General features: G+C 32.9%; 1 protein-coding gene and 1 long non-coding RNA gene across 2 annotated transcripts; both read left to right on the forward strand.

Moving 5' to 3' along the window:
• Positions 1-1320: 1320 nt before the first annotated feature.
• LOC140962757 (bifunctional purple acid phosphatase 26-like) lies at positions 1321-8384 on the forward strand. The gene is made up of 10 exons (XM_073421731.1): positions 1321-1467; positions 2071-2277; positions 2741-2941; positions 3191-3302; positions 5033-5259; positions 5953-6091; positions 6757-6977; positions 7293-7414; positions 7523-7684; positions 8024-8384. Exons 2-10 carry the CDS (start codon positions 2104-2106, stop codon positions 8100-8102), a joined length of 1437 nt encoding a protein of 478 aa, XP_073277832.1. The 5' UTR covers positions 1321-1467; positions 2071-2103; the 3' UTR covers positions 8103-8384.
• A 1444-nt stretch (positions 8385-9828) lies between these two features.
• Positions 9829-11953, forward strand: LOC140962353 (uncharacterized). The gene is made up of 3 exons (XR_012172528.1): positions 9829-10027; positions 11128-11201; positions 11856-11953. It is a non-coding gene; the product is annotated as an uncharacterized lncRNA (long non-coding RNA).
• The last annotated feature ends 2446 nt before the right edge of the window (positions 11954-14399 follow it).

Here is a 14399-nt window from a genome sequence, read left to right on the forward strand (position 1 = left end):
GTGGGCCAAAAAATGGACCCACATGGGTATAATGAATATGGGCCGTATATTCAAAGTCCAATAGCCCAAGTTCTTTGGACCAAGCGAATTTGGTCCATAACATTGGCATTTGTACCAGCGAGGAAGCAGAACTATGGGCTGTGTGCAAAAGACTTGAAATAGCTTGGGAATTAGGACACAAAAAGTTAGTGCTACAGTGTGATTCAGAGATAGTCGTGAAATGGATACAAAGTGCAGTGACACCATGTTCGTCATCGCTCAACTTAGTATCAAGATGCAAGAACCTATTTGCTAAAGAATAGGAAGTTAAAAGTACATCATATCTATAGAGAGGAGAACATAGCAGTAGACTTCTTGGCATCGACATTCTTTGAACACGACAGAGGTTGGAGCATTATCGAGAATCCTCCGACAAGATTGAAGGAGATTATGGAAGAAGACAGACTAGTATCGAGCATCTGTTGGAGAGTGATAATAAAATAGATACATTGTAATTGTTGTCCCAACCCAGTAGATAAAAAAAAAAATTCAACTTTCATATTTGAAAATATGAAAAAACAAAAGAATGATATTTTTGAGATTATCGAGTTAGTAGGGTTCTTGTAACTTACAACTGGGTCTTGATCCCAAATTTGAAATATTAATGTCAGACTGACTATATGTAGATGTACAAATTTGATTGTTTCAATTATCGACTCCCAATCGACCGGACCGTTTACATAAACCGAACATATTTAAAATTGGATAATTTGGCTTGTAACCGAATTTACAAATTTTCAAAAAAGTTTTTTTTCCCAAATAGGCTGGAATGAGAATTGAGAACTAGTTTCTTAGGTAGGAGTATGTCTCTTGTGAGACAGTTTCACGAATCTTCATCTGTGAGACGGGTCAATTCTATCGATATTCACAATAAAAAGTAATAGTTTTTCATGGATGACCCAAATAAGAGATCTGTCTCACAAAATACGACCCTAGAGACCGTATCTCGCAAGTTTTTGTCCTTAGGGAAATGTAAAGCCCATGGTTCAATACAACCTATACGAAACTAAATATTTTTTTGGAAATTGTTAATATAGTCTTCTTATATTTTTTTTAAAAAGTGATTAAATTAATAAATTGATTTATTTATTTTTACTATGTTAACCAATATTATTTAAAAAATTAAAATTAGATTTATAAATCAAATGAATAAAATGAAATAAATAATTTTATATATTCATGAAACAAATCGATTAATTTATATTTTTAATATAAAATTTTTTTTTTCTCATTTTTAAAATCCGTATTAAAATTGGCTTAGTTTTTGTTCCAATCATGGGCCCATTTTTCAAGCAATGAGAATCGGGCAAGAGTCTACATACTGATCCTACCCCAGCTTAGACCTTATTATCCGCGGATAAATCATCATCACTACTCTTCTCTTAGATCGGAAGCGAGGTCATCAGCCTTCCCCCCGAATGCTTTCAGGTAATCTATACATTTTATTATGATTGCTTGGTGTAAAAATTATTCATTATTGCATCTGTGCAAGCATCAGCTGCATCTGTGAGCATGCAATCCATTTAACTTTTTACGGGTGAAAATTTTGTATTTGTGTTTATTTTCAGCTAATTCGTTTTTATCAGCCTGGGAAATCGAGGGTTATTCTTTACTTTGTCAGTTGTCACTATTCGAGTGTTGATTCCATGTATGTTCGGAAATTCCTTTTCTTCTTTGATGAATTAATGATAGATGTCCTTTTGGGAGCTAAAAGTTTTTCTGTTTGTAAATATAATCAAGTGGATGTTGAGGAAAAAGACTTTACTGCAGGAATAAGAGTAGGGGTTGGGTTGTTTATTACGGGATTATGGCATAATCTTAAATATTCTGCCAGCATGGTTTTGACATTACATATTCCAGGATTTCTATTGGGTATGAAACCTGTAACCACTGATTACAGAAGGTTATGGTTATTTTATATGAGATTCTATGAATTTTCGGAATTCTTTTCATTCTTCTGTGATGATTAATTGTTATTCTGAGTTGGTGTTTCGTGGTAATGATCCTAGTATTTGCTTCTGGATGTGGTAGATGTATAATCACGACTGAGTAAAAAATAAGGGGATGGGGTCGATGTTGGTGCCTCTTCTGCTCTCGACTTTTGTTTTGTACAGCTTCATAAGCAATGCAAATGCTGGTGTGACTAGTGCCTTTGTTCGTAATGAGTGGCCATCAGTTGATATTCCTTTGGACAATGAAGTTTTTGCAGTGCCTAAAGGTTACAATGCTCCACAGCAGGTAAGCTTGCATGTTCTAGATGATTCGCATGGTCCCATTTGACAAAGATTATATTAGTGTTGACTGCTTAGAGAATCAGAGAAACAATATTTATCAAAAGATTTCAAGGACATCATTGTTTTTCTTTGTTACTCAGCACCGTCTGTATAATTTTTTGTAACCTGTACTTCAGGATTACAACAGGATGGTGGTAAAATATGATAAAATGAATGTAAAATAACTCTCTCTAAAGTATTAGGGTGCACATACAGAATGATTAAGATTCAAGTCTTTGTGATTCTCCGCCTGAAAATGCTGGTTAACTTCAAATCATTTGTTGAAGATTGCTGAATGTATACGCTTGGTAATATTGGACTCACTCAATCGGACGTATAATTTTTCAGTTCCATTTTCTTTTTTGAATTACTCGGTGTTTCCCTAATATTTTAATGGTGTTTTAACATGGTTTGATTTGTATTTTCAGGTGCACATTACACAAGGTGATTATGATGGAAAGGCTGTCATAATCTCATGGGTGACAACTGACGAACCAGGGCCCAACACAGTTCGATATGGATTATCAGAGGGAAAATATGAATTCACAGCAGATGGAACAGTTCAAAACTATACCTTTTATAATTATAAATCTGGATATATTCATCAGTGTCTAGTTGATGGTCTTCAGGTACCAGTAAACTGAATTTTGTTATTTACAGCAACACGTTGACACCTAGATTCAGTAAAATAAAAAAAGAAGCTCTTTCTTCTCTTCTTGTAAAACGCGGTAGGCATGTACGTGTTTGAATCAGAAGATACATTTGCTTTCCTAGATTTGGTGATTTCAGTAGATAACAGATGCCCCAAAGTACTCATATTGTAGTCTACTGCACAACAGGTTCTCTTTACTCATTTAAGATGGCTGCTATTTTTGCAGTACTCTACAAAGTATTACTATGAGATTGGGAGTGGTGATTCTTCCAGAAGATTTTGGTTCCAAACACCTCCAGATATTGATCCAGATGCTTCTTACAAATTTGGAATTATTGGTAAGTTTTTCTTTAATATTAAATACCCAAGTTATCTAATGCCATTCTTGAGAGATGATGGGTAGCAAATATACTGCTAAGAAAATAAATTATTTATCTCTCTAGATCTTTGATAGGATTTTCTGAATCTCGTACAACCTTTGGTGTCAGCAGACAGCAATAGGCTTTTGTACCTTGAAAAGCCGGTTCAGTATTTGATGAAAACTGTCTTTGCACAGACAAGGTCAATAATATGTTCCCCAACCTAGTTATGGTAAACAGCTATGGGAAGCAAATAAGAGCTGAACTGTCCAGGATACACTGTACTCTTTGAGATTGTCCTAGAGTTTGTGAAAAATCTGTATTAGGTGTACGAGTGAGAAAAGATTAAACTGCAAATATGTAAAGGTTTATGTTGAAGTTCTGCTTCGTGTGTATTACAGTCTGTTACAATGTGCTCTGCACGGACGAAAAAATCAAATTTCAGTTTACTTAAAGCTCATTTCATGTTCAATGGTGAACGAGTTGTGGTTTATCTTGAATGTAAGGAAGTCAACTCTGAGTTATCTCATCCATCTGTTGTATTATGGATTCTATCCGTTCTGTGACAGGCACAGAAAACTTGATTGGACAAAAATACTTTAAATTCCTCCATATATCATCTCTCCCTGAAGAACTTCCAGGAATGAAATCTGATGCTCTTGATATTATGAATGAAATATAGAAATTTCTAAGGAAAATAATTTGGACATTAAGGTCTTCTAGACGTATAAAAATTTTTAGCGCGAGTCCTCTTGAAATGAGTCTACGAGATCCAAAAATATATAAAATTTAGTGGTTAATAGAGTATTAATGAGATCCCAGTTTTGGAGATGTAAGACTTCACGAAACTTGTATTATTTTTTGACTTAATGAGAGATGAAAAAAGGGGAGGGGTAAGGGGAGTGAGGTGGGTGGGTGCTCAATTGCCAGTGTACTTGAACAACTTTTCCATAAGCTATAAAAAAAACATTATATGGGTTCATGCATTCTAAGCACTCATTCATCTTCAGTATTTTGTGCTCATCATATTTCAGTTAACTTTTATGCTACCAATTTGATTTTAGTTCGCAAATTTAAGGAGGTTTTACAAAATTATTAATGTTACTTGATTGATATTTGGTTCATGAAATCTCCTCTAGTTATAGTAGCAAGAAGTCAAGAACTTTGTTTATCTAAAGCATTCTGTTTTTGAGAATGATGCATTGGGTTAAAATGGACAGCTTGATAAAGATTTGAGCTTTGTTGTGATGAGTCCTTTTTAATTTTTATTTCGTCCGAAATCGACCCTGATGAAAGGGATTTTGGTAGGTATGGAGGGGTTTAGGATGACATTTGGGTGAGCGATGGTTCCTTAGGCAGTTCATTTACCTGCTTGATCATCTTGTTTTGTATGACCAAAAATTCATTTGTGACATTCCCATCTGTTGACCCAATCAAACTGTTGAGACTCAGTTAAGCATGACTGACTTAGAGCCAAGAATCATGCAAGCAAATTTCACGGAATAATTTGGGGGATACAATTCATCATTTTCAAACCTGTAATTGTTGGCGGCATATTCTTGCTTTTGAGCTTGATCTTTATGCCACCATTATCTTATAGTTTTTTTTACATGGCGTGTGAGCTGAATAATTTTCTTTTAATGAAATGATTTACATTTATTTTCCTTATGGAATGCTCATTTATGAATCATATTCTTTATATATTGTAGGTGATCTTGGTCAAACATATAATTCCCTTTCAACAATTGAGCATTGTGGGCAGACTGATGCACATGCTATCTTATTTGTTGGCGATCTTTCTTATGCTGATAGATATGATTATAATGATGTTGGTATCCGCTGGGATTCATGGGGTCGTTTTGTTGAGCGTAGTGCAGCTTATCGTGCATGGATCTGGTCGGCTGGAAATCATGAGATAGAGTACTTTCCACATTTGGTAATAATATGCAGAATGCAGAGACTAAAGACAGCTAGAAAAAAATAATTATCCAAGATTTTAGTTGTGGGGAGAGGGAGTGGGGGATGTTGACTCTACTTTTTCTTATTATTGATATTAATTTTCTTAATTTCAACCTCTTTATTCTATTCCCTCGGTGATTCTACAGAACGTATATCCCTATTGCAAAATCCTTGCCCGTTCAATTTAATTGCGTGAAGATAAGTAATTTTTTTTTTTGAGTAAATGAAGATAGGTAACATCTAGTGCTATATTCTGTTCTTGTCAGACACTACTTACCACTAGAAAAAAAAAAATAACTACCGAAGAGACAGTTTCTTGTCAAAAAATTATCTTCATTTGGATTCTACCGATTGAGCAAAGATGTAGTCATCTCGTATTGATGGTCACTGGTTGTTTTCTAAATCAGATTTTTTTGTTTCAATTGTGAAGTACTGAGATGCTTTTTCCGATTCTCTTACGAGAACTGTGAGAAAACATAGTGTAGTTTCCTCCAACTCTCTCTCTCTCTCTCCCCGTGTTTATCTCATTCCCTTATCTCTGTAGCTTCTCGTAATTTATTTTCATTTTATATTGCAGAAACAATAGTCTCAAATAGAGGCAACGTGATAACAGCTTCCATATGCTATTTGTAAAACTTCTCTTAATGCCCTTTATTTTTCAAATTTTCAGCGGGAAGTAATTCCATTTCGAAATTATCTTCATAGATACCCCACACCTTATGTTGCTAGTGAGAGCAGTAGCCCACTTTGGTATGCCGTGAGACGGGCGTCTGCTCACATAATTGTCCTGTCTAGCTACTCTCCATTTGGTAAGTTTTGATTGCCACGATTTTAGTTGTGTTACTTTCTTTTAGATGAAATTGGATTAATTTCTACTAATAATGGAGAACTATCTATATTGTTTAAAGGAAGAGTTTGTATTCTTGTTTCAGCTTGATGAGCATCTACTACATTTCTTATATACTTGGGTGCTAGCACGTTTGGTCCCTCCTAATCTGAGTAATCAATTGTCTGGTTAGGAAAGCCTTGATACGGTCACAACTTTCAATTATGCACTCTATTAGGTTACATATCATGTTTCACAAGAATTTATCAATCTTCCCCATGTTTCGGCCTTGTGGATTGGTATTCACTGCATGTTGCAATGCACTATAGCATATCATTTTCACATTCATGCTTCCAACTTATCTTTGATTACAGTTATATGAATGGAATTTATCTCATATGGCAAGGGATGGTTGGTTTTTATGTTTAGTACATTGAACTCCAACAGTTGATGACTGTTGTGAAAACTGTGATTATATTCTAACTCTCTTCTTCTATCTGTTATTCTAAAATGAACTTCGAAAAAAAGTTATTTGCGGTAGTGTATTAATGGTTTATTAGTCATTTTCATCTGACATCTTCTCCTGCATTGATTTTTTCCCATTAATTTTTATGCATGAATAATTCACTTTATGTCTCTTAATTTCAGTTAAATATACTCCTCAGTGGATGTGGCTTGCTCAAGAGTTGAAACATGTAGACAGGGAGAAGACTCCTTGGCTTATTGTCCTGATGCATGCTCCCATTTACAATAGCAATGCCGCTCATTTCATGGAGGGAGAAAGCATGAGAATTGTTTTTGAGAGCTGGTTTTGTCACTATAAAGTCGATGTTGTTTTTGCTGGTCATGTCCACGCCTATGAAAGATCGGTTTGTCTCTTCATCCAACCATACCTTTTTTTCCTTTCTAACATTTACTTAGTGTATCTATGCAAAGCTGACCATCCATACGAGTTTATGTCGTTGGATTTTGCCAAGGCAGATAATTTTTGTCAAACTGTCTCATGGTTATTCTAGTAAAACCTGAAAGGTTGTTCGCCCTCACATGATTCATTTTTGAGGCTCTTTATTTGCTCATTTCTTTACTACCGTTTTGTCTCTTATTAAAAAGTTTCCATTCCCCACATTGTTATCATTACACCTCGTGTTTATGTTGAGTTGCCTGATGGGCTTTTCTACTCTCAGTACCGAATCTCAAACATACAATACAATGTATCAACTGGAGCTTCCTACCCTGTGCCAGATAAATCGGCTCCTGTGTACATTACTGTTGGAGATGGAGGAAATCAGGAAGGTCTGGCTTTAAGGTACAACATAGCATGTTAGATTGATTTAGTTGGTCTCTCCTCAGAATCTTCACTTGACATCGGCACTACATTTTTTAATATGCTTAATTGAATTTGATGCCTCTGCAGATTTAGAGATCCCCAACCAGATTATTCTGCTTTTCGGGAAGCCAGTTACGGACACTCCACCTTAGAGATAAAAAACCGAACACACGCACTTTACCATTGGAATCGGAATGATGATGGCAAAAGAGTGCCAACAGATTCATTTGTGCTACACAATCAGTACTGGTAATTTGAGTAAAGTGCATAATATCTGAGGTTGAGATATCTTTTTCTTTGCCTGCATGTAGATCGTCATAATCCAATTTTTTTTTCAAACCAGTTGGTGTCATTACATGGATCTATCCACTTCAATATGCTTTGGCTTAAATTTAATCGCCCCCAAGTCATTTAAATTATATTTCAGTAACTTCGTGCCAAGTTAAATTCGCTTGTTCCCTCGATATCGTACAAGTTACCTACCATCAGGATATAGAATTATGTTCTTAGCTCAGATCACGAGAAAGCCCACCTCTTATTTGTTTATTCATAAAATATGTGTTAAACCAAATGACTGGGGTGATGCAGGGGAGACAATCATCGAAGAAGAAAGCTGAAGAAGAACTATCTCCATTCAATCATATCCATAATGGCACAAAGTCAATGATAGCGATTTGCTTCTTATGAACACAAGGTCACATCTCCTGAAGAGATCCTAAAAGCCTACATGAGCGTGTGATTGATGCTATGTTCAATCCTTTTATGTCATATTTGAGGGAAAAAATGGCTTTTTATCATGATTCATGTATTTGACATCAATGCTTTTATGCTTATAGCTCCACTATATTCTTCATTCTATTGCTTCTATTAACAATTAAGTTTTGGTAGGACGATTTTTATGTCATTGGAGTGTGGATTAAGTAAATAAAGTGAAGTATCTTCTGGTGCATCACCTTCTTCTTGTGGCAATTTCAGTTACATTCGAGAAGAAATGGATTCCCCAATCTCGAATGTCATTTCATTAACCGATTTCATGACCTTGTTGTGCAAGTTTTAGTCAGATTCATATGGATTGCTTGTATGGTAGTCTATCACCCTCCTCCTAAAATTGAACTCAACGAGTTCTAGATTGTATCTCATCAAACAAAGCCCAAGAATCCCTTGAAGCTTGCAAACTGTGGTAACTTATTCCCCCATTTATACTCACAATCCCTGAAATTGCTAAACTAATATGATTTTGAAGGACAACTTTTCATCCTTGTGGCCGAAGACTTGGAGCTATATGACAGCAGTGTCACATCAGCATTATACTAAAAAACGACTAAAGTTGTTAAGAACAACAAGACATAAGACTAAGAGTGAAATTTGATAAAATATTAAATATAATAGATCGAAAATATAATTTTTTTTTAAATATTAATGTTGATAAACACCAAATTTACTCCATAAGTTGTTTTCATCATTTGTTTCTAGCAATCACTCACTCCAGTCTGGTAACATGATTGCTTTCGTAATTATTGGAAACATAAACTTACAAATTCAGAAAGGGATCCAGACGAAATGTACCAAAAGAAGTTTCCATTTTTGGAGTTTCTTCACGAAATATACATACTTAATAGAAAGGTCCTGATTTATGATTCTTTTAAACTACTACTATTATTGTTGGTGGAGGTGGCGTAATATTAAATCATTTCATATATAGAAAAAACCCATAAAATTTCAAAAATTAATGTTTATCCCTCATTGTTGTTTTTTTTTAATATTATTCTATTCAAAATTTTTAAAGTTAAATCTCATACATAAAATCCGAAGTAAATGATGAATGAAATATCAAGTTTCGATATCCATTTTCTTCTAAGAATCTTCATTAGTATCTGAAATCAACACAAGTATATGATCGATGATTATTTTTTTACATCAATTGAAAAAGAGTGATATTCATATTCATTGCCGCTAAATCTCTCCGAAAAACACTAATCGTTGTTGATCACAGCAAAAAAAAAACGTCATATAGCTCATCTGTCATCAAAATCTCAAGTTTGAGATAAGGTTTCGATTCGAAACGTAATTATAACAAATTATCTTGTCCCACTTAAAAAAAACATATAAATTATCTTTATTTTCTTACTTATAATAATATGGGTTGTATCTCATGGGCTCATCGAAGTTATTGGAGATAATCACAATTAATTTAATTTAATTAAATCTAGTGCATATATATTTAATAAATAATTCACAAAGTTTTCTTATTCTGGTTATGGAGTTTAGTATATTTATGGATTATATCTACATATATGAAAGCACAGAAAAGTTGAAATGGACCTGTTTTGGTATGGTTGCCGGTTAAAAGGGAAATACGTGTCGTGCATTTGTTTCTCCACCAGTCAAAAAAATGTGCTGTCAACAGGAGGCTAATTGGTTCTGTCCACCTCTTCCTTCTTTCTCACCTGTGTCTTTTTGTTTTCTTTTTTTGTTCGGTTGGTGCGTTTGATGCTCGGCCTTTTACAAAACTCCATCTGCTTGTGCGCCTTCCCATCTGCTTGTGCTCCTTCCTCCCTAAAGGTTTCGTTTGCTCTTCAATCTTCTGGACAGGTGACTGTTCCCCTTCGTTCTCGTTCTTTTTGATTATGCTGTTTTCCACTTGCTTTCCCCTCCTTGTCTCGTTCTTTTTTATTATGCTGTTTTACATGTGTTTCCCCCCCTTGTAGCTACATTATTTCGTGTTGGGAAATGTTGTTCGGTAACCCGTGATGCCTTATTTCGACGTCGTTCCCATCGTGTCTTTGTAGAGATCCCTTTGTTTTGTTTTTTTAATCGAGTGGAGAGCCTTTGCTTCTCTTTTGTTATAGATCAGATGTGTGTCTCCCTCCATTCTGTTCGGCTCTGTTTTTTTCTTTTTTCCCCCTTCCTCCTCCCTCCCAGCTACAGTAATCATGTTAGGAAGTTTTGCTCGTCGTCTTGCTCGCCTTGTTTTGGTGTCGTTTTCCTCGTGTCTTTGTAGAAGCCCTTTGATTTTCATTTGTTTGAGCAGATAGCCCTTGGTTTTCCTTGTTGCAGCTTTTGTTTTTTAATTTAACTACTGAATAAAATAATTTTGTACATTTTTGTCTACACAACGATTTTTATTTAAATTTCTTTTGGCTTATTTGTTTCTCATTTTCTATTAACTATGGCGTTTTTTATTTTAGTTTTTTTTGCCTTTGTAAAACAAATGAGAAGAGAGCCTTTGTTTTCTTTTGCTATAGATTAGATGGGTGTCCTCCTCCATTCTTTCGGCTCTGTTTTTTTTTCCCCCCCAGCTCCTTCCCTCCCTCAAAACTACAGTCATCGTGTTAGGAAGTGTTGCTCGTCGTCTTTCCCGCCTTGCTTTGGTGTCGTTTTCCTTGTGTCTTTTTAGCGTCCCTTTGATTTTTCTTTGTTTGAGTAGATAGCTTTTGGTTTTCTCTTGTTGCGGCTTTTGTTATTTAATTTAATTATTAAAGAAAATAATTTGGCACATCTTTTCCTGCACAACGAATGTTTTTTTTGACATATCTTTGGGCTTATTTGTTTCTGATTCTCTATTAACTATGACGTACTTGATTTTAGTTTTTGCTTGTCTTTTTTTTTTTTGGGAGTTGGATGCCTATACTAATCGCTAAAATAGGCTGCTGTTCTGCTCTTGTATTTATATTTTGCATTTTGTTATATAGAAACAAATTGCGCCCAATAAGAAGCTTCAACAGTCTAAAAATATGTCGAGTTCGTTCTCTCGTACTACATACAGGTTAGATCTTTATTGACAATTTTATCAGTTTACGCTTTAGTATTATTGGTTTTTTACTATATATGTGTTTTTCCCTTTTAATCTTCATTACCGTCGAGAGATTTTAACTTTTAGCTTTTTTTATTTCAACCTATCGGTTACAACTATTTATTGTGTGTTTCTTTTTTAAAACAAAAGTGTCATATCTAGCATTAGTTAAAAACTCCATATACCAGGAAACCAAGAAATATTAGAATTAGACATTTTGAACTACTTGATATTATAAAATAACAATTATGCCGCGACAAAGAAAAGATAGTGAAATAGAAATGTACAAGACTAAAAAATCTCGTAAATGAAAATATGCTTGCTTTGAAGATCGTAGGTTGCAAAAAAATATGCGTCGAAACCAAAAAACTAAGACATATGCTTCACAGAGACTTGATGAAAAAAACTTAAGGCTGATCCATTGATGTATATAACGAGTACTCCAGATGTATTACCTACTATGATGGATTGTAAATTTTGCGGTTCAACACGTATATATGCCGAACCACCAACATTTTGTTGTTCGGTAGGAGAAATAAATCTATTATCTTCAGAAATTCCAACTATTGAATATCAGTTAATATACTAGAATTTAACTCACCTTATTATGGGTTTTGTTTTCTTCAGGTACAACCCCACAAGCAGAAACGAGGAATGAAGTGATCTTGTGATAATAGGAACATAACTAAGTTTTTTTTTTGCTTCTTACGTATGTGATGTCTAAAAACATTAGATAAAANACCAACCTATAGCTTATTTCTTAGCTTTATAAAAAATGCCTATGTTCACAAAACTACGAATGTCCTAATTTTGATTTATAAATACATAAAAAAAAACTTCAAGTCTCGACATAATTTTTCCTACACTTCATTACCTAAACAACTTAAAAACTTCTGCTTTTGAAAAAAATAAATGTCAAACTCAATTTTTAAAAAACAAATATATATGTAAATTCTACTTATTGCTAACCTGCAGAAATTGTTTTTAAGATTAAAAATTGTTATGCTGAAATTGTTTTTAAGATTAAAAATGTTATATTCACATGGATGTTTATAGAATATTCATTTCTTAATTTATTTTGATATATAATATTTATATTTTTAAACATATTTTATACTTTATTTTGCACAAATGTCATTATTCAAACAATATATATCATCTTTTTTCCGAGGGAAAAAAAAAGAAAATTTAAATACAAAAAAAATAGCATATATCTATATATATATAAACCATGCTCATTACTAAAAATTTTAAAATATTAACTACTTCAAACGTATATAAAATATATATTTTTTCCCTTACTCAAAAACTAAACAAAAATATCACATATGTTTTAATCATACCTTCACAACAACAATATTGATGGTATGTCTAAAATAAATAAAATAAAATACATTACTTCTTAGCCAAAAAAATTTCCAGATTTTGATTCTTAACACACGAAATTAGCTAAAATTAAAAAACATTTAATTGCTATTAGTCACCTTCTCCATAAAAAAAATAAAACAAAACAAAAAAATTTTAAATATTGTCCTGTATATTTAGCTTCTAATTCTCTATTCATTCATATTACTTAGCTGCATTCAAACTGTTTAATTTCGTTTTTTTTAAAACAAGCTTAAATAAAACCTTTTCACATCACAACATGCATGCACAGCTTTTACTAAATTAAAGCGTATAATTTTAAACATTTCCAAATATATATATTCCTACATCTAATATATCAGTTTACACCCAAATATATTTCATATACATAAACTAATTTCCTATATTTTTAGGTACCTATAAAAATAACTTTTCTGCTCCTCATATTTAAAATCTCTAATTTTTCCTACAGAAATAAATCAAACTTAATAATCGCTTTAAAAAAGCACAGTATATATTGTTTCCTATAATATTTAGCAAAAAAAAAAAAACTACAACTGCTTTAGTTTAGTTTATATCTATACAATTATAATACATTAAAAAAAACCCATATAATTAAATGTATACAAATATAGCCACATACACATCATTTTTAAAGTATCACCAAAATTTATCATTTATTACATGAAAACTTGGGTAAATACCTCAAAATTTTGAGGTTCCTATACCTAGTTATATAGAGTGAGTCCAAAAAGAACGTTATCCCAACATGTAGGCAAACTTTTTAAAAATTGTGTGCGCCAAGTTTACAACTAGATCATTACATAAATATAAATATTGTTGTAGTCCCACTTGTTGAAATCTTCTTATTAAAGTGTCATCCTTAAAATTAATTTAATGATTATAAAAAACTCATCGACATGATATTTAATTAATCAAATATGCACATACATTGCATGCGTTATTATTATTTTTAATTTGATAAAATAATACTAAACAATTAACACGAAGTTATTTTCAATTTAGAAGAGTTGTTCGATTTAAAAAGTGAAGTTTTGTTTAGATTTTTTTCTATGTAAATATGGAGTGACTTGAGGAGGTTTTTAGTATGATAAGAAGGGTAATTATTAAATTGAATATTTTGGTGTCCTCAAAGTAGTTACTCTAAAGATCTCACACTTAATAATATAGTGTAGAAGTATAGATAAACGATTATGAAACGTACCTTAGACCACTAATTTTTGTCGGAAAAAATAAGTAAAGCTAATGTTTGGATTTAAAAATTTTAGTTCATATCATTATTTTTTTTGAAAAGAACAAATCTATTACGATCATAAAAAAACAACTTATTATAAAATCCCGCAAGTGCTGAATGCCGTCAAATGGATTATCCATAAGCAAATCTTTTAGTTGGGCAATCAATTCCTTCTAGACCATAGGTCTCGTGGCACAGTCACTACTTGATCGCAAACAAACATGAACGGGTCAGGTTTGGAGAGGATCCGCTTAGGACCTGTTTAGGTGGGTCTAAACCCGCCCCCACAAAGACGGGTTTAATATGGGATCGGATTTCGACCTAGTCCATTGTTATCCCTATGCATGTCAGCGACTGTGGCAACAAAAATTGTCATAAAAAAACGTACAACAAATATTTTTACAGTTAAAATATAATAATATTTGCAACATAACACTATAAAATGATCAAAAAAATAAAATTAAACGCTAGAACATGACTAAAAAATAAAGCAAAAAAATACTATTTATATTAATTTGTACTTATTAGAATTTTGAATTACATGAAAAAAT

This window comes from Primulina huaijiensis, chromosome 17, assembly GCF_012295235.1.
Source record: "Primulina huaijiensis isolate GDHJ02 chromosome 17, ASM1229523v2, whole genome shotgun sequence".
In the NCBI taxonomy this organism is placed as follows: Eukaryota; Viridiplantae; Streptophyta; class Magnoliopsida; order Lamiales; family Gesneriaceae; genus Primulina; species Primulina huaijiensis.

What these genes read in the sequence shown, in the direction of transcription:
- LOC140962757 (XM_073421731.1), top strand. Translation starts at nt 2,104, where the DNA reads ATGGGGTCGATGTTGGTGCCTCTTCTGCTCTCGACTTTTGTTTTGTAC. An exon ending in GTCTAGTTGATGGTCTTCAG is followed by an intron (nt 2,942 to 3,190) that starts GTACCAGTAAAC and finishes CTATTTTTGCAG; the next exon opens with TACTCTACAAAGTATTACTA. An exon ending in GTGCTACACAATCAGTACTG is followed by an intron (nt 7,685 to 8,023) that starts GTAATTTGAGTA and finishes GGGGTGATGCAG; the next exon opens with GGGAGACAATCATCGAAGAA.